The sequence below is a fragment of the Furipterus horrens genome, unplaced genomic scaffold, assembly GCF_987537825.1.
Source record: "Furipterus horrens unplaced genomic scaffold, mFurHor1.1.pri manual_scaffold_1, whole genome shotgun sequence".
Classification (NCBI taxonomy): domain Eukaryota; kingdom Metazoa; phylum Chordata; class Mammalia; order Chiroptera; family Furipteridae; genus Furipterus; species Furipterus horrens.
Genome location: NW_028327171.1, coordinates 164,644,197 through 164,670,025, shown reverse-complemented (window position 1 = coordinate 164,670,025; position 25,829 = coordinate 164,644,197). Strand labels below are relative to the sequence as shown.

General features: G+C 39.5%; 1 protein-coding gene across 1 annotated transcript in view; it reads left to right on the top strand.

The window, feature by feature from the left end:
• Positions 1–25,829, top strand: part of LRP2 (LDL receptor related protein 2) — a 195,331-nt gene that overhangs the window by 31,637 nt on the left and 137,865 nt on the right. Inside the window, exons 5-9 of the mRNA XM_090287742.1 lie at positions 7,547–7,657; positions 7,978–8,091; positions 9,715–9,831; positions 18,893–19,045; positions 20,628–20,747. Of these exons, the coding sequence (XP_090143868.1) occupies positions 7,547–7,657; positions 7,978–8,091; positions 9,715–9,831; positions 18,893–19,045; positions 20,628–20,747 (615 nt within the window). The remainder of the gene's footprint in view (positions 1–7,546; positions 7,658–7,977; positions 8,092–9,714; positions 9,832–18,892; positions 19,046–20,627; positions 20,748–25,829) is intronic.

Here is a 25,829-nt window from a genome sequence, read left to right as displayed (position 1 = left end):
ATTTAAAAATTTTTTTATTTATTTTTAGAGAGAGGAAGGGAGGGAGAAAGAGAAAGAGAGAGAAACATCAATGTATGGTTGTCTTTCTCACACCCCCGACTGGGGAGCTGGACTGAAATACAGGCATGTGCCCTGACTGGGAATCGAACTGGTGATCCTTTGGTTTGGAGGCTGGCAGTCAATCCATTGAGCCACACAAGCCAGGGCGAGGCACATAGCTATTTTAAATGTCACTTCAGCTATATAGCAGTTGTTTATTAGTAATTTGAAATTAGAATACTCCCACATGATCAAGGATTAAGCAAGGCTTGACAAGAAATAATTTTGTGAGATATAACACTTTATTCTGTTGTTTCTGCACTTATGACGTATAGGAATCAATACTTGAGGACAAACTTAGAATCAGCTTGTGACTATGACTTTTTTTTTCTATTTTTCAGAAATAGGTTTTCTATAGAAACAGGTCTTAATGCATTAAGCACCTAGAAACCACTTAAATATAGTAATGAATATTAGAAAAGCTCCAAAAAGGACTAATTCTTTCCTCTTAATATTCAAAAGGATCAGGAAGCTTGCCTCTGTAGTTCATAGTCTTGACTGTCAGATCAGACCCCTAGGTCATAGTCCCCACCCTTTCAAGCTTATAAGATCAAGACATGGAGTTCCAAGACAGGGCACCTTGTGTCCATTCCAGGCATTCCTTTTACAGAACAAAGAGTGGTGTGTAAGAGCACTCTCAGGGAGGTAGGGGAGGGAGAGGGGAAGGTAGAGAATGGGTGAGATGGTGAGGATGGAAAGGTTATTAAGCTCGCAATAAAAAGATTATCCTTGAAATAAATTTGGTGTAGTATAAAAAGTTTCTTACTGTGTTTGGTCTTTTTGTCTGCTCTGTTTATGCATAAGGAGTTTTTGGTTATTTGACTGCTAGAGAATATATATGTGCAAAAAAGTTGTGAAACAGGTTACAGCTCCTTCTCTCCTAAGTTATTTCACTCTTCTATTTGGCTGTCTGTAAAATGGCACCTGCTATTAAACAAATACTCAATTTCTTTTAGGAGGAGGGAACAGAAAGATTCAAACTGCAGTCCATTTTTACTTCTAATGGGATTAGCATCAAGGAAAACCACTCATGCAGAGTCTAAGATAAACATCAGAACAATGCAGCAATTATGGTTCATTCAATTAATATATTGTGGCGACTTTCGATTGCTCAAAAATAGTACATTTTTCTCCAGTTAAGAAACAGATTATTATTATTTTTATCAAGTACCATATTAGAATGGTTTTGGTGTGAGTAAACCTATTGCTAATTGTCACTGGTTTGTAGCACTTCTCTTTTGTTTCTTAGGAATGCCAAAGAAAGGGTGAAATCCCGGTTACAATGAAGGCTTTCTTGCTGGTAATCAGAAGTATTTGGTCTGCCTGTAACTGGGGCTGCTTTGTCCTTGATGTTTTATTTCTGTTGAATTTCTGTTCCCCAGAATTTAAACATTTTCCTTTACATACCTAACTGCTGAAACTTCACCAGGGGGAACAGTTGAAGGGGAATAGAGAGAAGGGTTAAAACCACGCTGTGGACTATGATGACTCACGAAAAACTAATTTGTTCTTTGAACTCAGTTCCACATGTAAACTGCTCAATGAGTCTTGCTCTTACTATTCCCTCTCTACTCGAGGTGAGAATGCAGAAGCAGAGACTGACCTCACCGTACATAGTGCATCACAGATGTACCTTTTTAGCATTTTTACAGTTGAGATAGGATTCAGAGCCCTGAAATCTTGAAGAGAAAAATTTCTTACTGAGTCTCCATCAGTCAAGCACATTATATATAACTCCCACCTAAGATCCCTCTCAGCTGTTGCCCAATTTCTCTGCTCTTCTTCAACGAAGTTACATAAAATTGTCTTTAATTACTCTTCAGTTCCTCTCCTCCTTTCCCTCTTGAACTCACTGAATGCAGTCCTTCATCTCCACCAGTCTCCTGAAAACATATCTACCATTGACCTCCGCTTTGCTAAACCTTATGGTTATTATTCAAATATTACCTTTTCAAAGAGTTACTCCTGTCACTTTGTATCATTCTACCTGCTATATCTCCATAACATTTTTCTATATGACATTTATTTTGATGTCTGTCTTTCCATTCTTCCAAATAAAATCTAAGTTGCATGAGAGTAAGGGCTTTATGAAATTCATCCCTTTATCTCTAGTACCTAGCACTCCTATAGGTGTGCAGTAATTATTTGTTGAATGAAATGTTTTTTCAAAAAAGCTGTGGAGTTTGTATTTAACCTGTATGTTCATTTCTTTATTCAATTCTTAGCACAGTAACTAGGAAAGTGGATTTCAATAGTATGTTGGATAGAATTAAATCCTAACTAAGAGTATAACTGGCTTCTAGCTACTGACAGTCACCCAACAATGACAAATACTCAATTATTTGAGGCCAGATTCCCAACAGGGGAACTGAGCTACACCATTTTTTGGTTGTGATTTGAAAGGGCTGCTCTCATAAGTCTGGAGTGCAGCTAGTTTTCTTGTCTGTTTGGATAGACTTTGCCTGTTTGCTTTTCCCAGATCAGTTACTGGGGATAATTGTAAGGAAGAGATAGGAATGGGACCAAGGTGCTGGGTGATCCTAAATAAAAACAAAGAACCCAAGCACTCCTATATAGAGCCAATACCACAAAATCTGGTGCACGTTATGAACATTTGATAACTCATGAAAAGCCATCTTATTTCTTCACATTATTCCCGGAGCATTTGATGCACAATTTGCTATCTTGTTGCTCAATAACTCCTACAGTAGGTCTCATGTAACAATTTTATTATTTTTTAGTAATAGAACCATGTCAGTCTTTACCTTCTGTGCAAATTTTGGTGATATGTATGGTAAGAAAGAGGTGCTGTAGATCCAAAATCTTTGGAGCAAGCCTCTCAGGCACATTTCTAATTGAGGTTTAAGATCAGGTCAGCATGGATAGAGACCAGAAAGGGATTTGGGACTTAAGACCCAGTAGTTCAAAGTGAGCATAGTAAGGAAAACTAGATAACGTGTTCCAATTTTTGATTTTAAGTTTCCTGCTCAGACTAAATTTGATGTCAGTCCAATTCTGGGGAGACTATATTTGCTTTCTCTTTCCAAGGTGCTGAATGGCTATTTCCATTTCATAAATCCTGTTATATCTATGCTTTCTATTGAAAACAACTTCAAATTATTTTTGGAAGGAAGCAGGAAATGCCTCTCTGCTGTTCTCTTGTATATTACTTCATGGACTAGGTGCTAGTCCCTGATGGCAGCCACCTCAGAGACTTGAATTTGACTGGGGCAGGGGTGGGAGAGTGGGGAGAGAAGGTGGGTCTCCTCCTACTTTGTAGTCTGGTGTTTTTTGTATTAACCCCTACTTACCCCCATCCCCCTTTTCTTTTGTCTTGGTACTCTAAGAAAACTCTATTCCCTAGCATTGGGTTTTCTGGGATTCCTAGATATACCAGATTGAAGTCTTTAGTAGAAAATGCCATAACATGTTGAAATCTAGAATTGCCCTCACTTTTCCAGACTTCCCAAGGTGGAATGGAATACCGAAGGAAAGAAAGAAAACCCTTTTCCCCTTGGGCTACTTGTCCTTCTTTTCATGCTATCTTTTTAAGATTTTCTACTTGCTTTAATCTCATTTCATTCTTTTGTAATTTTTTGCTTCTTTCTATGACTTTGAAACTTATGAGTAGTAGATATATCTATTGTAGTAATTAGGAGCATGCATTGTGGAGCCAGACTGCCCCCAGATTGAGTTCTGGTTCTCTTAGCTGTATGACCTTTTTCAAATTACGTAACCTCTCTGTGCCTCAGAGGCACATATATAAAGTCTATAAAATGGGAGTAATAATAGTATCTACCTTACAGGGTTGTCATAAGACTGAAACGAGATCATATATATTGAGTATATCTTAGTTTCTGGCACATAGTTTTTAGTACCTGTAATTGGTTATTATTATTGTTATTGCTCATTTAACTTTGTCAGTAGTACTTGCAACTAAGTGCTGATGGCCAAACCAGTAAACTTTTTCTGGCAAATTATTTTGGATTAGTCTGCCTTGGCACCAGAGTAATGTAGAGTAACTTATAAAGGACAACTCTAGGATCTTGAAAAGGCCCAGGTATCTGGGCAGAACCTTGTATCAGTGACTTTTTGTTTTTCTTTAAATTTTGGCTTAAGTTTCACAATCTATCTTTAAGATACCTTCTCTTTCTTTATCATCAATTTATTTTCATTTCTATATTCTTTTTGGCCATTTTGTCAAATTCTGACAATAGAATGTATTTACATCCTCCCTGTCAAGATAATAGAGTGGCGCCTAATACTTGTGTCTTACTCGGCTGTGAATAATTTCCATAGCGTGGAACTTCCATGCTATGAAGCAAATCATAAGCAAAGAAAAAACATTGTAAAACATCTTCTAGTGCAAATCTCATATGCATATTTAGGGACAGCTTCCAATTTGGGGGGCACAAAGTCCTACATGTTTCATTTGGAATTTGGAAAAAGTAAGGAAGGCAGAGGGAAGAGGTGGTGTGAGCCAGGGTGCGCAAGGGTGTTGTAGCACTTTTGCGTCAGGTAAGCTTCAGAGGTCTGGGGCTTAGTTAATAGTTACTTGTCAAGCTTTCCATTAAGGCAGAACTTAGGATGAGTTTCTCTGATGTTTTTGTATGTTTCTTATTTAACTTTCCCTTAAAATCCTGCAGGACATTTAAGCTACACGGTGGGTTTGCCCCATAGAAAAAAGTTTACAAGTCTATCTAGACTCAGACTTGCCGAGCAAATAAACCAAACACTAAGATTTTTAGATATTCTCCTAGTCCCAAAGTATTGTGACTTCTTGTTCCCTTGGGTAGATTGAAACTCATTATGGCATCTTTAGCAATAGAAATCTTTAAGGTAAGTAGAAGCTGTCCTGTGCCCTCTGTGTGTGTCTCCAAAGGGGGAGTACCTTTGGAAAGAGATCTGCAAATATTTTCAGTGTTTCATGGAGTCAGGTAGCCCTGTGCAGTCTTTCCTATGGGCATGTACCTCTACAGGAGAGATCAGAGGTGTGCAGGGGGTGAGGCAGGTCCTAAGCTAACTGAGAGAGATTCGTTATCAGCATGGATGGAGAGAAGAAAGCTGTTTGTTCCTCATTCTGACTGTCAAACTACTGACGTCTGACCATCACTGTACTCTCCTGATGACATCAAGCTGGCCTGTTGTTTGTTGGGGGTGTGGGTGTGGGGGGGTATGAGCCATGTCAGCAAACTCTTAGCCATGCCAGTGGATACTGTTTTAGTTCTTCCCTTTTTAGTTTTATGGCAGTGGTTTCTACAAAGCAGGATGGGGAGAACAAGAGATCTGCCTGGCATATTTGTCCCAGATCCTTCATATCTACAATAATCGCTTTAAATGAGGTAGTCACAGTCCAAGTCGAAATAAATGTTCTCCCTGACAGATATCTTATCTTTTGCAAAGAGCTGAATTTTCTGAGATTCCTCTCCTGCTTTTGGCTGCTCTGAAAGGTTAGATAACATACTAACTTTAGGAGTTATCCAGCACACAGCAGGAAGGGGATTGCTTGCCTGACTCAACTGGCTTCTTGCATCTCTTGAAGGGAGAATTAATAAACACAGTTGTATGGCCCTGTGAAGGCACACTTGCAATGCCTACCATGGCAGTGATTAAAAAAACAGCAATGGTCCTAACCGCTAAGAAATAATCAGAAAAGATTTAAATTGTTAATCATCTATTTTAGAATATCCTCCATTTTAATATATGATCAACTACCTGCAACTTTGGCAATTTAGATATTTAAAGACTTATTAGACTGGTTTTGAATTTCTAGAGATGAGAATATTTGGGCTTATTCCCTCACTATACAAAAAATGGAAAAAAATTATTTGCAAGTTCATCTTTTTAAAAGTGTAACTTGTTAACATGGGACAAGTTTAATATAGTTTCAGCACAGAATTTTGTGCACTGCTCCCTGAAGAAGACTTTGGGACTATCCAAGGAATTATCTGATGGATTATCTATGTCTACGAAACCCCAGATTGGCTTTTTTTTTTTTTTAATTAATTTGTTTATTTATTTATTTATTTTTAGAGAGAGGGGAAAGGAGAAAGAGAGGGAGAGAAACATCACTGTGTGGTTGCCTCTCACTCGCGCCCCTAACTGGGGACCTGACGTGCAACCTAGTCATGTGCCCTGACTGGGAATCGAACCAGTGACACTTGGCTCATAGGCCGACGCTCAATCCACTGAGCCACAGCAGCCAGGGCTCCCAGATTGGCTTCTTAATGCAAAATTGAGCCTCAAAGTGGGATTGTGCTGTCTTGTCTTTGAGATCCTAAGACATATCTTTTCCTTAGTTAAAAAGAAATTTGAAGACAACCAGAGTAATTATGAAAACAATCTTTAATGAAAAAAATAGTCAAACCAAGAAATATTTATTCATGAGGAGGCTATTAAAAGACTATATAGGCATAATTTCAAAATATTTTTAAAAGCTTTTTAATGAAAAAATGCACCTGTGATAACTCAATAACAATATTGATCATTTCCTGAGTACATTAAGTAAGGACCCAGTCTCTGTGGTGGGGATTCTACAGAGAGTAGGAAATGATCCTTGTTCTCAGAGGTTTCATGTCATAGGGGAAACAGACAAAGAACCAACAGATGGAAGCCTATAGTTAGGGATCATAAGAAATACGAATATATGTTCTAAGTCTGGGGATGCATAGGGGAGAGACCGACAGCATGTTATTCCTGCAAGAGACATCCAGATTTTTTCCACTGTGCCCTAGGAAACTGGAGTTAAACCCCTGGTTAATAGCAGTGGGGTGACCATATACGCATAATGTAGTTAACAACTTTTTGTGCTTGTAAAGCACATTACTCCTTTCAAAGTGCTTTACTAGACATTGTCTTTTGAGGTCCTTTAGCCTGTGCAGTGAATGAACTAAGTGTGTGGATAAAGAAGTGGTGCCGCAGAGACCGTAAGCAGCTTTGCGTAAGAGGAAACAGCTACCGAGTGGCACTCCAGGTCCCAGTTCTGCTGACTTCTGGGCCTGCTTTCCTTCTTTGACTCTCCAGCGAAAGAAATGGCCCTTCATTTTCCCAAGCATGGGCAGCGGTACATTACTTCCCTGGGATGTTATTTGTATTACGTAAGAGAAAGTTCCCTTTTGAAATAAAGTTAGGTTCATTCTCATTCTTTATCTCTGAGCTCACGAGTAAGTCGGTTCTTCAGGGGAGACTTCCCTGGGCTCCCAGACCCCCTACTGTGCACAGCACTGGGCACCTCCCACATTAGCAGGTAACCCAACTTGTAGTTTGCTATTTGTGTCATTATTTGATCAATGTCTCCCTCCCCTGTGTGACTGTTATCTCCACGTCTCTTCTGTTTGTCAGTACGTGCTCAGCATTTAATATCTAGCATATAGTAGTCACTGAGGGAGTGTTTGTTATAGGAATGTCTCAACTTAAGGTTTGTGTAACACTGCTTCCATTCCTTTAGGGTACCCGACATGTGAGCAGCTTAGCTGTGCCAATGGAGCCTGCTATAACAATAGCCAGAGATGTGATCAGAAAATTGATTGCAGAGACTTATCTGATGAAGACAACTGCTGTAAGTAACATGCACGAGATGTTCCAAAGCTGGTTTCTACTGACCAATTACACATATCTCTTCTCAAGTTTGTGTTCAGTGAATTCATATTGGTAGCCTGAGGTCAGCCATGGTGGGGGTATGTACACCGTAGAAACTGGCAAACGCTATAAGTCAGGGTCTTTCTGTCCCTGGAGAACTGGTTGTAAGACATTTACCAACATACTCCTGCATAATAAGAATCTCTTTTTAAACTTGAAACAGAATCTTCCTATGAGATTAAATGGCTACAATGGAATTGAAATTTTCTCTTTTCTCTCCCTCCTAACCTTGTGTCTCAGCGGCAGTATGTTCCCACAACGAGTTTCAGTGTGGCAGTGGGGAGTGCCTCTCTCATAACTACGTCTGTGACCGATTCCCAGACTGTGAAGATGGCAGTGACGAACATTCTTGCAGTACGGTGATTTCCTCATGCTGGGCCATGTTGTTAGGCGTTGGTTTTTTCCCCCCTACCAATGTATTACCCTTTTCAAACAAAAGGGTCACTGTATCTGATGGCAGATGGAGCCAGCAGTTCATTTAGGGCCCATGGCATGAGCCTCAGCAGTGTTACTGAACCTGGGCTCCTTTATCTTCCGAGGATCTGTGTAGAGCTGAAGGGTTGCTGATGGACAGTTTGCATTCTTTCCTTATGCTACTAGGGTACAGGGTGTGTTATATCACTGGACTCTCAAATTACCCATATCTCAGGAATGGGTCTGATAACCCCGAGAACAGAGTGAGAGAAGGGAGAAGAAGGTCCCTCAACGCCATGGTCCTAAGTTTCCTCTTCACTTTGAAATTCTTAGCACATTGAAATTGGAGGGTCAGGAAAGTTTCACTCTGATACAGGGGGCTGTTGTGGCTTCCCCTTTTCCACTGTGATCCTACCTTTCCTTCCATGCTGTTGCCTGAAGTGGAAACCATCAGTCTCTTATTGTTGCCACCTGTTCACTCATTGTATTGGAATATGTGGCTTGGAGTCCACATGAGAGTGTCTTACTAATCCCTATAAGTTACCAGCTTTTTGTGGTCATTTGTTTACTAGAATATATGATTTTTCTCCGCACCCATTTTGATGGCTTAGTACCCATGCCTTCGGTGTTGTTCCATATTTTTAACATTAACCTGATTTCCTATGAGCCATGCCTGATTCCTTTTCTGGAAACTAGGTGTATTTTAGAGACTATATTAAACAGAAGGTGACCTCATGGGATGAGTAATTGAGAATCATTTGGTCCTAAATAGCAATTGTAGTGCTTGTGGTGAAGTAGGAAAACGTTAGACATTAGCATATCTATAGCTTCTTTATCAGTCTGCCTTCTCTGTTCGGTGTCAACGTATAGTATGCAGTCTTATTTTTGTTTTAACTTAAGATAGGTTTATTGATTTTAGAGAGAGGAAGGGAGAGAGAGAAAGAGAGGAAGATCGATTGGTTGCCTCCCATAGGTGCCTCAACCAGGGATTGAAACTGCATCCTAGGTGTGTGCCCTGACCAGGAATCGAACCCCTAACATTTTGGTGTATGGGATGATGCTCCAACCAACTGAGCCACACTGGCTAGGGCCATAGTGTCTTACTTATTTATTTATTTTTTAAAGATTTTATTTATTTTCAGAGAGAAGTGGAGGGAGAGAGAAAGAGAGGGAGAGAAACATCAATGTGTGGTTGCCTCTTGCATGTCCCCAACTGGGGCCATGGCCTGGAACCCAGGCATGTGTCCTGACTGGGAGTTGAACCGGCTACCCTTTTGTTCGCAGGCCAGCACTCAGTCCGTTGAGCCAGAGCAGCCAAGGTCATACTGTCTTATTTTTAAGCTTGAGAAGCATCAACCAGCACCTGAGTTCATTTCCCAAACCCAAAACTGCTCTTTTCTCCTTCTCTTCCTCTTTCTTTATTTCATTTTTTCAAGATACTTTAGGAACTAAGTTGACATAGAAATTTTAGTTTCTCAAAGCTCCATTCAGGCAGTGAGGTGAGCGCTGTGAGTTTTTCCAAGTGATTTGTGTCTTTGGACGTCAGCTGCTGTTTTTTTCCAGAGTACGAGACCTGCAAAGGCAATCAGTTCACGTGCCCCAACGGCCACTGTATTAATCAGAACTGGGTTTGTGATGGAGACGATGACTGCACAGATAATGGGGATGAAGACGGATGTGGTAAGGGGTTCTGATGGAAAAGCATTTCCTTCAACTGTGCTGCGGAATTTATTTTTCCTGCTTTCCTTGTTAGAAATTATCCGTGTGACAAGCAAGTCTCAGGATTGTCTGGGATTTAAGGGACCCAGTGGGTGGGAAAGAAGGTAACTCCACTAGATTTTCCTAAAAAGACCCAGAATGCAAATATATCATAAATTATAATTTTCTCCCTTTTGTTATTAAGGCAAAATAGGTAGGGCACTTTCCCCCTTTGATAGCTTACTGTTTCCCTCCAAGATTGCTTATTTTAACTAGATTTATCTATAGCAAAGAAGTAGGATGGGGAAGGGGAAAAGGAGGGAAAATTGTGATTTGTCTTAGATCCTCTAACCTTTAAAAATGACTTTGAATCTTGGTAAGAGTTAAGTTCAGTTTAGTTTTTTTTTTTTTTTTTTCTTATATATGGCCTTTATTATGTTGAGGTATGCTCCCTCTATTCCCAGTTTGCTGAGTGTTTTCATCATAAATGGGTGTTATAAGTTCAGTTTAGTTTTGTTTTTAAATTTTGATTTCCATATAATGAGTGACTGACATCCAGCAGTGGAAGAGAGGCCACAGAGGCAACGTGAGGGATGGAGCTAGGAATTCATATTTGCAGGAGGGACTGCTATCCAGGGAAGCATTTAAATATGCTATGAGAAGGAAATTGCCAATAATAGTCACCTTCTTCACTCAGCAGTACCTCTAATAGTTCAGAAGTTACTAACACCCGCACCGTAAAGCAAGTCACTTGTACTGTTGGAGCCCCAGATATAAGAGTGATTGATGCTTGTTCTGGGCACATCCACTGGTTTCACATTTCTGTTCCAACAAGTAGTCTTCCTACATTTGAGTTGTAGTTTTTCTTACACTGTTAACATTTCACTTAAGGAAACAAACAAATAATCAAAAAAGAGAAAAACAAGAGTAAAATAAAAACTCAGGAATCCTGGTGTTACCTTAATAGCCCTGGTTCTGTAATTCGTGATTTAAATAACTAAATCTTCTTCTAGGGGTTATTAATCTAGTTTGTTGATAATTCAGACCCATATCTGCATCTGACTTTTATAACTTACCTGGGGGCCGCCTTCCCCCAGAAAGAGTAAGCTTAAACAGTTCCAACTTGCCACTCCCTAGAAACTCAGTAAAAGGCCACTGATAGAGTTAGAAGGTATTAGTTTATTTTATTTTTTTTTTTAAAGTATATTTTATTGATTATGTTGTTACAGTAGTTCCAATTTTTTCCCCTTTACTCCCCTCCACCCAGTATCTCCCTCCCCCAGCATCCCCCCCCAAGTCCATACCCATGGTTCGTAAAAAATAACTATCCCTCCCTCTCAGATATTAAGACCCTTTGTAATCTTGTAAAGGACAATGGGCGAAGGTCTCAAGCTCCTCTAGCTGCTTCAAGCTGGACATGGTCGTCGTCCTACCTACCCTTGGGTCCAGAAATCCCTAATAACAGTGGGGGTGTGGAGGGGAGGGTGGCCTTCCCACATGGGGAAGGATTGTGCAGACTCCAGGTCAGTTGGCTGTCTCCGGACAACGGCGTGCTTGGTTTAGCAGGCTGGCATCCTTGTTGTGTTCTGGGGGCAACAGATTTGGCAAAAAGGGTTAAAAAGCATCATTCAATCCATAACTACTAGGTGGCAAAAGGCAGGGATTAATTTTTCAATGTTCCACATTAGGAGAAAAAAAAAAAAAAAAAAAAAAAAGGGCTTCTTTGGAGGAAGGTGTGCTAGGCACATCTCTCCTGTCCAAAACCCTTTTGCCCATTTTATTTAGTTTGGGCTGAGGGAAATAGTTTATGTTTCCCCCCTCTCAGACCTCTGGGCCCTTTCTGTCCAAGCCATTAGGATAGAAAAGAGAATTCAGTTTTAAAGTGAAGCCCACAGACCACCCCATTCTTCACCAACTCAGCCATTTAGTTCAGCCAAACTGTTGAGTCTCCGGAGGCAGCGCTGCAGAGAGGATTAAGTGAGGCTTATGCGTACAGACAATCACTCAGGTAATGCGGTCATAGGCTTATGCCCTTTGAAAACAGAAAACACATGTTAATTTATGTAACATAACCAACAAAAAAGTCTCTAAATCTGTAAGACTGTCTTATTGGGAAGACATACAGTTGCAAGGCACTTGACATTCTACTTGCCTGCAACTTGAATCTCTTTGGTGATATCACAGATGTGGTTTAATTTTCAAGTGAAACCATTTTTTAAATGAGAAGAAACTTTAAAGACGGTTAGCTGCCCTACTTTACAGTCTGCCACTGATCATTGTGATTTTCCTTGAATACTGATTTTTCTCCCTAAGATTACTCTCCTTGTCTTTAAAGGGACTACATTAAGTCCATTTTTAATTTATCCTGTTCATTTGCATAAGCATAACAAGAGCAGCAAATGATCACTTATGATCTTTAGTTCTGTTTTGCTGGAACTTACCCAAGGAACATTTAGGGTGGCCCTCAGTCTGCTCTTCAGTGCACAGAAGCTGGGCCACATACCTGGCATTCATCTTTGCCTGTACACACCTGTCCTTTCCAAGTCTTTCTGGTTTTCCATTGTGCCTTAAGGTCCCTTCTAGCCATCTTTCAGGAAAACAACCTTCGTTCCTTCCCTGGAGAGATTGCTGTGGACCGCACAACCAACCATGGCAGCAGGCCTTTTATTTCGCGGGCTTTTATTACCTTTGAAAGTCATTCCCAGTTCCTTAGGGCTTTTTGGTAACAACATGAGCCCAAGCATGTCTCCTTTAGGCTTGACATTCCAGTCAAAGGCTTGTTCAGAAAAAGGAACCTCTATTAACAACTGGTCTTATTAGGTCTATGCAAAGAAACTTAAGTCATTACTTACTTGTTTAGAATGCCAAACTCTGGAGAGATCAAATAGGGAGAAAAATATACAACGTGAAGGAAAATCTTTGTCCTAATATTCACTGAACTGGCATTTCCATTCTTCATATTTTCATTTTCCCCCACTAAAAAAAATTTTTTTGTTTGTTTTTCCATTACAGTTGTCTCACTTTTTTTTTTTCCCCTCTTGCTTCCCTGTATCCTGCCCCTCCCTTCCCCCACATTCAGTCCCCACTCAGTTGCCCATGTCTGTGGGTCATTTATACATGTTCTTTGATTTTACACTTCCCCTTCTTACCCCCTTTTCTCCCTCCCCCCTCCCCCCTTGTTACTGTTAGTCTACTCCTTGTTTACATACCTCTGGTTCAATTTTGCTCATTTGTTTGTGTTGTTCATTAGTTTCCTGTAATAGGTGACAGCATAAGGTATTTTTCTTTCGTTGCCTGGCTTATTTCGCTAAGCATAATTCTCTCTAGTTCCATCCATGTTGTTGCAAATGGTAGAAGTTCCTTCTTTCTTTCTGCTACATAGAACTCCATTGTGTAAATGTACCACAGTTTTTTGATCCACTCATCTACAGATGGGCATTTAGGTTGTTTCCAGCACTTGGCTATTGTAAATAGTGCTGCTATGAACATTGGAGTGCATAGGTTCTTTTGAATTGGTGTTTCAGGATTTTTCGGATATAATCCCAGTAATGGAATTGCTGGTTCAAAAGGCAGTTCCATTTTTAGTTTTTTGAGGAAATTCCAAACTGTTTTCCATAGTGGCTGCACCAGTCTGCATTCCCACCAGCAATGCACCAGGGTTCCCGTTTCTCCGCATCCTCTCCAGCACAAGTTGTTTGTTGATTTGTTGATTATGGCCATTCTGACTGGTGTGAGGTGGTATCTCATTGTGGTTTTTATTTGCATCTCTCTGATGGCTAGTGATGTTGAGCATATTTTCATATGTCTATGGGCCCTCTGTATGTCTTCTTTGGAGAAGTGTTTGTTCAGGTCCTTTGCCCATTTTTTAATTGGGTTGTCTGTCTTCTTGGTGTTGAGTCGTATGAGTTCTTTATATATTTTGGAGATCAATCCCTTGTCTGAGATGTCATTGGCGAATATATTTTCCCATATGGTTGGTTTCCTTTTCATCTTGCTGATGTTTTCTTTAGCTGAGCAGAAACTTTTTAGTTTGATGTAGTCCCATTTGTTTATTCTTTCCTTTATTTCCCTTGCCTTAGGAGATATATCAGTGAAAATGTTGCTACGTGGGATATCTGAAATTTTCCTGCCTATTTTTTCCTCTAGGACTTTTATGGTATCACGGCTTACATTTAAGTCTTTGATCCATTTTGAGTTTATTCTGGTGTATGGTGTAAGTTGGTGGTCTAGTTTCATTTTTTTGCATGTCCCTGTCCAGTTCTCCCAACACCATTTGTTGAAGAGGCTCTTTTCACTCCATTTGATGTTCTTTCCCCCTTTGTCAAATATTAGTTGACCATATGAACCTGGGTTTATTTCTGGGCTCTCTATTCTGTTCCATTGATCTATATGTCTGTTTTTATGCCAGTACCAGACTGTTTTGATTACCGTGGCCTTGTAGTATAGTTTGATATCAGGTATTGTGATTCCTCCTACTGTGTTCTTCTTCCTCAAAATTGCTGTGGCTATTCGGGCTCTTTTTTGGTTCCATATAAATTTTTGAAGTATTTGTTCTAGGTCTGTGAAATATGTTGCTGGTATTTTAATAGGGATTGCATTGAATCTATAAATTGCTTTGGGTAGTATGGACATTTTAATGATGTTGATTCTTCCCATCCATGAGCATGGTATATGCTTCCATTTATTTGTATCTTCTTTAATTTCTTTCTTCAATGTTATGTAGTTTTCTGAGTACAGGTCTTTTACCTCCTTGGTTAAGTTTATTCCTAGGTATTTTATTTTTCTTGTTGCTATGGTAAATTGAATTTTTCTTTCAGTTTCTATCTCTGAGTTTTTATTGTTGGTGTATAAAAATGCCTTTGATTTCTTAATATTGACTTTGTATCCTGCTATTTTGCCGAATTCACTTATTAGGTCGAGTAGTTTTTTTGTGGAGTCTATAGGGTTTTCTATGTACACTATCATGTCATCTGCAAATAATGACAGTTTTACTTCCTCTTTTCCAATTTGGATGCCTTTTATTTCTCTTTCTTGTCTGATTGCGGTGGCTAGAACTTCCAAGACTATGTTGAATAGGAGTGGGGAGAGCGGACATCCTTGTCTTGTTCCTGATCTCAGGGGGAATGCTCTCAGTTTTTGCCCATTGAGTATGATGTTGGCTTCAGGTTTCTCATATATGGCCTTTATTATGTTGAGGTATGCTCCCTCTATTCCCATTTTGCTGAGAGTTTTTATCATAAATGGGTGTTGTACTTTATCAAATGCTTTTTCTGCATCTATTGATATTATCATGTGGTTTTTGTCTTTCATTTTGTTTATGTGGTGTATTACGTTTATTGATTTACGAATGTTAAACCATCCTTGCATCCCTGGGATGAATCCTACTTGATCGTGGTGTATGATCTTTCTAATGTGTTGCTGGATCCGGTTTGCCAATATTTTGTTGAGGATTTTAGCATCTATGTTCATCAGCGATATTGGCCTGTAGTTTTCTTTCTTTGTTGTGTCTTGACCTGGTTTTGGAATTAGGGTTATACTGGCTTCATAGAATGAGTTTGGCAGTCTTCCCTCTTCTTGTATCTTTTGGAATAGTCTGAGAAGGATAGGAGTTAGTTCTTTCCTAAATGTTTTGTAGAATTCACTTGTGAAGCCATCCGGTCCAGGGCTTTTGTGTGCTGGGAGTTTTTTGATTACTGCTTCAATTTCACTAGCTGTTATTGGTCTATTCAGACTTTCTGCTTCTTCTTGATTCAGTTTGGGAAGACTATAGGTTTCCAGGAATCTGTCCATTTCCTCTAGGTTGTCAAATTTCTTGCCATACAGTTGTTCATAATAATTTCTTATAATCCTTTGTATTTCTGTGGTATCAGTTGTGATTTCTCCTCTTTCATTTCTGATTTTATTTATTTGGGTCCTCTCTCTTTTTTTCTTGATGAGCCTGCTTAAAGGCTTGTCAATTTTGTTTGTTTTTTCAAAGAACCAGCTCCTACTTTTGTTGATCTTTTGAATTGTTAGTTTAGACTCTATGTCATTTAATTCTGCTCTGATCTTGATGATTTCCTTCCTTCTACTTGATCTGGGCTTTGCTTGTTGTTCTTCCTCTAGATCTTGTAGCTGTAGGGTTAAATTTTTTATTAGATATTCCTCTAACTTTTTTAGGTAGGCCTGTATTGCTATGAACTTTCCTCTTAGGACTGCTTTCGCTGTATCCCATAGGTTTTGGGTTGTTGTGTGTTCATTATCATTAGTTTCCAGAAACTTTTTGATTTCTTCCTTGATGTCATTGTTAACCCATTCATTATTTAATAGCATGTTATTAATTCTCCATGAGTTTGAATGTTTTTGAATTTTTTCCTTGAGGTTGATTTCCAATTTTAAGCCATTGTGATCTGAGAAGATGCTTGATATAATTTCAATTTTCTTGAATTTGTTAAGGCTTGTTTTGTGTCCTACCATGTGGTCTATCTTTGAAAATGTTCCATGTGCACTTGAGAAGTATGTATATTTTGCTTCTTTGGGGTGAAAACTTCTATATATATCGACTAAGTCCATTTGATCTAGAGTGTTGTTCAGTGCCTCCATATCTTTGGTGTTTCTTTGCTTCGAAGATCTGTCCATTGTTGACAATGGGGTGTTAAAGTCCCCTACTATGAGTGTGTTGTTGTCTATATCTTTCTTGGAGTCTTTCAAAAGTTTCCTTACATATTTGGGTGCTCCTAAGTTTGGTGCATATATATTTATAAGGGTTATATCTTCTTGATGGATTTTTCCCTTAAGTATTATGAAATGCCCTTCTTTGTCTCTTTTTATGGACTTTGCTGTGAAATCTGTTTTGTCTGATATAAGTATTGCTACCCCAGCTTTTTTTTTCATGTCCATTTGCTTGGAATACATTTTTCCATCCCTTTACTTTCAGTCTGTGTAGATCTTTTGTTCTAAGGTGGGTCTCTTGTAGACAGCATATATGTGGGTCATTCTTTCTAATCCATTCAGCTACCCTATGTCTTTTAATTGGAGCGTTTAATCCATTTACATTTAAGGTTATTACCGATAAGTACTTATTCATTGTCATTTTTCCCCTTTGTACTCGTGTTCTTCTCTGTCTCTCTCTGTTTCTTTATCTTCTTAGAGCAGACCTTTTAGCATCTCTTGCATTGCTGGTTTGGTGGAGATGTATTCTTTTAGCCTTCTTTTGTCTTGGAAGCTCCTTATTTCACCCTCCATTTTGAATGAGAGCTTTGCTGGGTATAGTATTCTAGGTTGTAGGCCTTTGTTTTTCATTGCTTGGAATACTTTTTGCCATTCCCTTCTGGCTTGTAGTGTTTCTGCTGAGAAATCTGATGATAGCCTTATTGGAGTACCCTTGTATGTTATTAGTTGTTTTTCTCTTGCTGCTTTTAGGATCCTCTCTTTGTCTTTGAATGTTGCCATTTTAATTATGATGTGTCTTGAGGTGGGCCTGTTGGGGTTCATCTTCATTGGGACCCTCTGTGCTTCCTGGACTTGCGTGACTCTTTCTCTCGTCATGTTAGGAAAGTTTTCTGTCATTAGTTTTTCAAAGAGGTTTTCTATCCCTTGCTCTTCTTCTTCTCCTTCTGGAATTCCTATGATACGGATATTATTACGTTTCATGTTGTCCTGCAGCTGTCTTAGAACCTCTTCAGTCTTGTTCAGTCTTTTTTCATTTTGTTGCATTGTCTGGGAGTTTTTGTGTAGGTTGTCCTCCAGCTCGCTGATCCGATCTTCTGCTTCCTCTAGCCTGCTTTTAATTCCTTCTACTGTGTTCTTCAATTCAGAGATCGTATTTTTCATTTCCTCCTGGCTCTTATTGATAGCTTCTATGTCCTTTTTCATGCTCACGTAATTTTCTGTGAGTTCCTTGTAGTTTTTCTGGAGTTCTTTGAAGTTTCCGCTGAGCTCATTCAGCTTCTCCATAATCCATGTTTTGAATTCCATATCTGATAGTTCGCTCCCCTCTATTTCATTTAGCACTCTTTCTGGGGATTCTACCTTTCCTTTTGATGGGAGGTTGTTTCTCTGTCTCCCCATTTTTTTGACTCCTATTGTTTGTTGGTGCTTCTTGGAATGATCTGCACTTCCTGGATCTGCCTCTGGTGGCGTCAGATCATGTACCAGTCTGGCCCTAGGCAGCCTGTTGGAGACTTCCAGGGATCTACTGCTGTTGTCTGTCTTCTTTGATTGTTAATCTATTCAATCTGTGATTAGCTGTCAGGCTTAAGGACTGTGGGTGTGGCAGCTTAATTCCTGTAGGCAGAGCTTTTGCTTCCCCTCAGGCTGACGCCACTTGGAGGGGAATGGTCTACCCGCAGTACTGGGGATGAGTCAGCACTGGGACCCAGTCAGCTGCTCCTCCAGTTCTCCCCTCAAAGCCACCGTGCCAAATTCTCCCCAAGTGTCTCCAGTCCTCTCTGCCTTCCCTCTGCTTGAGCCCAGGGTAAGTGGGGGCCAAAATATTTTCGTATGTGATCCACTTAAGAGCTCTTTTTCTCCTGCTGTTTCTCTCCGGCTAGCAAGAAAGCCTGTGGCTTTTCGCTTTTCACAGCTGATACTATTTTACTTTCCACTCTGTCGCTGTAGGCTGGGAAGCCCAGCTGGGGGTTTAGACCCTGCCCTTCTCAGGGGGAATCCCCGGCTGCTGAGCTGTTTCTCAGTCCCTTCAGCAGCCACCCGTGTGAGCCCAGCCAGCCCTTCCGCGTCTCCGCACTCCCTACCGGTCACGTTGTGATGTAGCGGCCTTTTCTGTCTCTCCGTGGTTATAAGACTTCTTTCCAGCTAGTGTTCCGTTGGTTATTCCAGATGATTTCTCCAAAATTAAGTTGTAAATCCAGACTGGTCCTGGGAGGAGGTTAGTGTAGCTTCCACTTACTCCTCCGCCATCTTGGATCAGCCGGTATTAGTTTATTTTAAAATATAGGTCATTTGTAGACTTCTAGCTGATCTATGTCCTCTCTTAACCATGGATTAAAGAAGAGTTGGCTCTGCTTCTCATGTGGCCTGTAATTTGTTTGTTTTTCCCCCACAGAAAGCAGTCCTCATCATTTTCATAAATGTTACCCAGGTGAATGGGCTTGTCCAAAGTCTGGAAAATGCATCCCCATCACAAAAGTTTGTGATGGAACTTTAGATTGTCCTTCAGGAGAAGATGAAGCCAATGAAACTGCACAGCGACACTGTGGTGAGTATGGAAATTTATCTGGGTACCTTTCAGATAAATATGCCTCTGTTTTTCTATAACAGAATCTCAACTATAGAGACTATTAGTTGGTGTTTGCCTAACAAACTATCCTAACACTTAGTGGCTTAAACCAGTAAACATTTATTATTTCTCACAGTTTGGTGGGTTGGCTGGGTAGTTCTTCTGAACTAGATCAACTCACTCTCTTGTCAGGATGTTGTGATAAAAGCTTTGGCTAGTCCAGGCTTGTTTACATGGTGGTAGAAAGGGCAAACCTGTACAAGTTCTTTTAAGCCTCTGCTTATGTCATGTTGACCAAAGCGAGTCACCTGACCAAGTACAGAGTCAATGAATTAAAGAAATGGACTCCATCTCCTGATGGGAGGTGCTTCAAATATTAGTGGCTTTTTTTCTTCTACCCAGGCAGAATTTTTAAAAAATTCTTACCTGAGAACATTTTTTTTTTCTTTCAATGCTTTTAGAGAGAGAGGAATGGAGAGAGGAGGAATAGAGAGAGGAGGAAGTGAGAGAAACACTGATGTGAGGGAGAAACATTGATTGGTTGCACCCGGACTGGGGATCATATACACCCGGGCCAGGGAGTGAACCCACAATCTAGGTATGTGCCCTGACCGGGAATCGGACCCACAATCTTTCGGTTATGGGATGATGCTCCAACCAACTGAGCCACTGGCCAGGGTGGGAAGAATGATTTTAATAGCAATTTTGCTGACTCTAAAGGAAATTTTATTCTCTTTTATAATTATGGAAAAAGTCTTATCTGGCTATACTCAAAAAAGTTTCCGGTTCCTGGGATATATAGTTTTGTTAATTTTTTTCTGCCTTTTTCTGGGGTTGTAGAATTCACCCCACCATCAATCCATCAACTCTGTGGACAGCTGATTGTCCTGTAAAAGAACAATTTATGATCTTGATTTCATCAGTGGTACACTCTAAATTATCTACTACTTGCCTAGAAGTGACTATGTACCTGTAACCCTAAGGTCTTTTTTTTCTTGAAAAAACTTGTAATTTAAATATGCAAAGACTTACATGGAATTATTCCCCTACCCCCATTTCATTTAGGAGCCCTTTTTTAAAAACATTAAAAATTAACAAGAGATATATAGTCATAGTGCAGAATAAAAATAAATAGTACAAAATAAAATACAAAACAGAAAATAAAATTAACAGGAAAAAAATATAGTCACCTGAAATCCCACCCCTTGAAGCTAGCCACAGTTAATGTTTTTGATGTTATTTTCAGTTCTGTCACTTGGAGAATTCTTGGCCCTTTCTACTATGTGTAGACATAAAGATAGACTTAAGACCTGATTTTTCCATAAACAACTTTTTATGATGACTTGTACTTGTACATAGTTACAACTTTAAGGACTTTTAAAAAATATAAATTGAACTTTTGTACTGTAATCTTGCTGTAAGGCTTGAATGGTGACAGATTCTCTGTGCTTTGACTACATGCTTAGGTTTTACTATAAAGTAAAGGAGCATTTACTTCATAAGTAAATGGGTCTTGTTCAGAGGTGACTATTCATTAAATGAAGTGTTTTTCTCTATTTAGATGTGACTTTGTGTCCTTTTCTTGGCTGCGAGTATCAATGCCACATGGCACCATTTGGAGGGGCGTGTTATTGTCCACCAGGTTATGTCGTCGACCAAAATAACACCCGTAAATGTGTGGGTAAGTAACAGGTGGAATGCCTGGTCTTTCATCACAGTGTTTGCCACACTGATGGGTTCTATGATCTTTGAAAAAAAGGAATTTGTGCTTGTGGATAGGAATGATGGTCTGTATAACAAAGACCAACAAAGTCCTCACAGAAAACCTGGATATTATGAAGTTTTAACTCTGAGAAGTTTTTGTGAGGCACACAAGGCAGAACAGTGGTTCTGTGATGAGTGGTCTGGGTACGTGAATACCTGTCTACTACCTGATGATGGAGATAGTCTTTTGTGTTTTCTTTTTAAGTATTTGGACACAGGGTTGGAACAGTTTTTCTGGTTGTTAAATACTGAAATACTTCCATGCCTTTGGTATATACAGCTGTTGCCTTCAACTCCATAACTTACCCTACCCTGCTCCCCCGACCTCTTCTATCTACAGTGTGCTCAAACCTGCCCCCGATCCAGCACCTGAAGAGTGGCACCCAGCAGATCGCTAGGTCACTAGATCACTGCTCCACTGACCACAGTGCCCTGTGGTCTGCTCGTTGTCAATACCATTGGTTTTTACCTGTCCTTGAAGCTAATATTAAAGAAGAACAAACTCTATCATGTTGCTGCCAGATGATGGCTGGTGTTGAACTAGGCACCAGTGCATCAAATATTTTCGACATCTGTCTGAACTGAATTATAAGAATGCTTTCTTCCACCACGAAAAGTTTGAATCTGATGTGAGCCAGCATTGCATCCCACTGTGATTAGTGGTCTTATGATGGGAGACTAGACATGGCTAAGTAGCATTGATTTTCAGTTTTTTAGGATTTAAGGATGAATTTTTAATGCTCTGATTTTTTAATTCTATCTAATTTTTGATATGTGAACAACAAATGTAGTAGCAGAAAGTGACCACAGAAGTTTAACGTGAAACTTTGTTTTTGCTGGTGGTTGGGAAAAGGCATCTGCAAGGCAACCGAAATGATTTATTAACATTGATTTTTCCCAGGCCCCTTGTGTTCTTTTGATATTTCTTAGAAATTCGAGTTTCTTTAGGACGTTCTGGATTAAAATAAACACAGCATACATAAGAAATACTTTTATAAAACTGTCTCTTCTGAAATAACTTCTAAAATATTAATATAATTTGGCCAAAATGCCTGAATTTGGGTAAACCCAATGAAGTAATTCAGTCTTTAGTCTCAGCTCATGGCTTCCAATGTAATTATACTTTTATAATTATGGTTGATCTTAATAACTACTCATAGCTACAAAAATTTTTAATGCCAGAAATAAACTCTGGTTTAACAAATTATACTTGGAATTCTTGAGAAAGTATTCCTCAGTATTAATGAGAACTGTAATAACGGGGCTGATTTATCTGTCATATGCCAAGAAACAACGGGATTTTTCATTGGGTAAAAATGTCCAATTGAGGTCATCTTGTGGTGTTCAAAGTGGGTAATTTTAGGTTTCTGATATCCAGGACCATGTCTCAAAGTTTGCCTATGATCTGGTTACTCCTTTTAACTAGATTCAACATGACTTTTTTAGATCAAGTGCTTTTTGTAAGTCAGCATGAGAGATCCCGAAACTTAGAGACCTCTGAGTTACTTAAGAATGCCCCCGAGTTTCTAATAATTTCAAAACATTTTATAAATAAATCATTATGATCTGCAACTGGCATTAAATGAGATTGCAGAATACTTTTTGTGTTCTATCATTATCATCATTCCACTGGGGTTGCATTTAAGGAATTTAATAATAGTTTTCACATGACTGTCCTCCTTTGTTGGGTGGCTTACTGACTTTCTCGAACCCCTGCCTGTGCTCCCTGCCATTGCTGGGAGGGCAGCTCATCTGTGGGTGTGATGCCGCTCCTTTGTCTTGGGCAAAGGTCAGGCTTCTCCACCCACTTTTTCTGCCACCCCTCTGCCAATCTGATTTCCAGTCTTTCAGTTGTCTGGGCATTGCCCCTTTCTCTTAGGAGAAAAGGAATTTCGATAGAAATACCAGAAGCCACATTCTCAGTATTACATTAGCTTTTCTCCAGTTTTCCTTTTTCAACCCCCAACGAGGAGCTGGGGCTGGATTGCCTTGCAGTTGGAACTTGATAGGCCTTATGTGTTTTCCTTAAAAGTTAATTTGCTTTTTCAGAATCCTTACTTCAGTCTTGTGATCCCCACAACCCATTCGGTCTTTTATTTTTTATTTTTCCCCCTCACCCTGGAATCCAGAGAGCACATTTTCCAACATCTTTCCCCAATATCTAAATCTGTGATGAGCTTTGGGTTATGTTTCCAAGTGTCTAGGGCTTCTCAGATGCCAGAGGTCTAGGCCACTTCAAGTTTTTCTTTTTTACAGCTACTAAGAAATGAAAAACTGTTATAACAAGGTTTTTACATTGAACCTATTAATGAATGTAATACAGAAAACTGCAATATTGTGCACAAGACAATTTCAGGATTTTATAGAAATCCTTCAGTTCATAGCACACTGGAAGTAGTGTGGCCTGATACTGGGATACTGGTTTCAAGTTCCTTAAAGAACATCTTTCAATTCTTTCAGTATGTGCCTGGGACCTTAGTACAGATAACCTCATGTAGATAGCAGTCTACATATGAGGGCCTTTGGGAATGTGAGACTACTGTCACCTGCAGAGATCTCTTCTGTGACCTTCCTTGTCCTTCTAGAATGAATTTTTTGCCCCTGAATTTTGAAGCTGGGTTAACATTTATTTCAAAGAAGACTATATTTTGTTCCCTTTGTAAAGAGAACTCGTTAGTTTCAGTGCATGACATTAGAAAATCAGACATTTTTCAGCTGAGCTTTTAAGAGAATTGCTTTGGTTTGCTCTTTCAGGCATTTCAATTCGACAGATACTCTCTGTATGTCTGTCATCATCTGCATGGCTGACTCATTACAGAGGCACCAGGTGTGGGAAACCTATGCAACATTTGCCATCTTAGACACGGCTCCCCAGTGAATGCCTCAGTGATAATCAAGAATAAGATGGAATAATCCTGACACGAAATCTTGTGTCTTTTTACGTGCTGGTAGTCTTGACCTGGTGGCGCACTGAAGGAATTTACGGAGTTATTGTCTCTGATTGACAGGACATGCTGTTTGTTGACGGAATGACATCGTTGTGCAGAGTTAGGGCAGGAAGGTCATTCAGCATGGTGGGATTTTACACAGCCAGTGGGATCAGAGCGTGTCCAAGAGAGTCTAAACTAAAAAGAGGTTTTTGAATTATTTTCAAAGCAGTATTTGTTAGTTGGAGGGGACAAAGAATAAAAAGGAAAGAAAAGGAACTGGGTGGGTGGTGGATATTATAAAGCAGTGTTCTAGTGTTTTATATATTTAGTTTCTACTACCTGGCCTGTTCTCATGGAAATATTCTAGTCTACTTTCTTGTCTTCAGTTTACTTGACTATGGATATTAACAAGCCTTTATTTTTCTCTAAATGGAGAGTATAGTTTTATTCAGTGACTAAAGGTGACATGATTTTATACACTTACTCCAACCTTTAAAGTACTTGTAGCCCAGGTGATAGGAGGGGCATTAGCACCAACAGATTTCTAGTTATGACTTTTCTACATTTGGTTTTCTTCTGATTTCCTGCTCCCAGGTGATTCCAGACCCTTAAACACAGTCTCCTTGGTTTTGCATTAAAAATGAGGTCATGGTGTTCTGGAAGTTTGACGGTGAATGTCCTGTACTTTTATTCCTACTCAGGCGAAGCCTCAGGTGCTATTTTCTCAGGGCTGAGGTGAGGGACAGAGAAGACAGATCAAAGTGGGCTTTTTATTGACACTCACATGTCCTCTTATCTTATTGTGCCCAAACTGGATCAGTTTTTTTATTTTTATTCATTTTTGTTTTTAGCTACAATCCTTGGAAAGAAAAAGATGCTGGCCCACACTCTTATATTTGGGAAAACTAAAACCATGAGTTTATTCTCATGACTTTCTTGAGCTTTCTTGTTAAGGAGTCACGAGATGCTGGGCCATCCAGCAGGTGTGGTTGAATCCAATTCAGAACTCTGACGTTTGCTGCAAATATAAGTAGATTCTAGAAATCTGGAGGATCCTAGACCTGAGCGTACAGCAGTTTCAGGAGTTCTGACTTACTGGAGAATTTCTGAGGCCTGAGGGCACAGGAACCATGTTGGTATAGGTCGTGGAGGTCATCTTCCAGGGAAAAGAGCAGGGTGAAGAATGGATGTGAACATGAAGGATCAAATGAAATATTTATTTGACACCAGTTTACCGAGGATAGGACAATTTCTGTATGCTTTAAGGTTTACAGTTTTTAGAGAGAGACTCCTTATATCTTGTGCTGTTCTCTACCTCTATATCGTATTATTTATAGGTCACTTTTTTACACAGTAGAACTCTGGACTGTATGGCACGGACATGCAATAAATACTTATTAAATGAATGAGTAATGAGTTAATAATTAAAGCAGAAGAGAAGGTATTTTACATTTTAATTTAATTTTGGTTATGATTTGTTTTTCACATGAGAAGAAAGGCAGCTGGGTAAATAGACCTTTCCAAATAGTTTATTGCAGTCACAGATTTGTGTCTTATTGAGGGGCTGGTTATAAGGCAAGTGTTATTTATTCTGAAGTAGCAGTTTTCAATAGAACTTTCTGCAAAGATGGAAATGTTCTATATCTGTGCTCTCCAGTATGGTAACACTAATCATCTGTGGCTACTGAGCACTTGAAATGTCATAGGATGACTGAGAAATTGAATTATTACTTATAGTTCATTTTAGCTAATCTAAATATAAATCTAAGAAGCCACAGAGGGCTAGTGGCTACCATATTGGAAAACACAGATTTTTTTCTTTTTTCTATTTTATTTTTTGGTTTTTCAGTTACAGTTGTCCCATTTTGTTTTCCCATTGTTCCCCCCTACCCAGCCCAGCCCTTCTCCCACAATCATATCCCTCCCCGTTGTCCATGTCCATGAGTCATTTATATATGTTCTTTGACTAAACCCTTCCCTTACTTATCCCCCTTCTCTCCCTCCCCCCGCCCCCTAATTACTGTTATTCTGCTCCTTTTTCTATTTAGCTTATTTGTTTATGCTGTTCT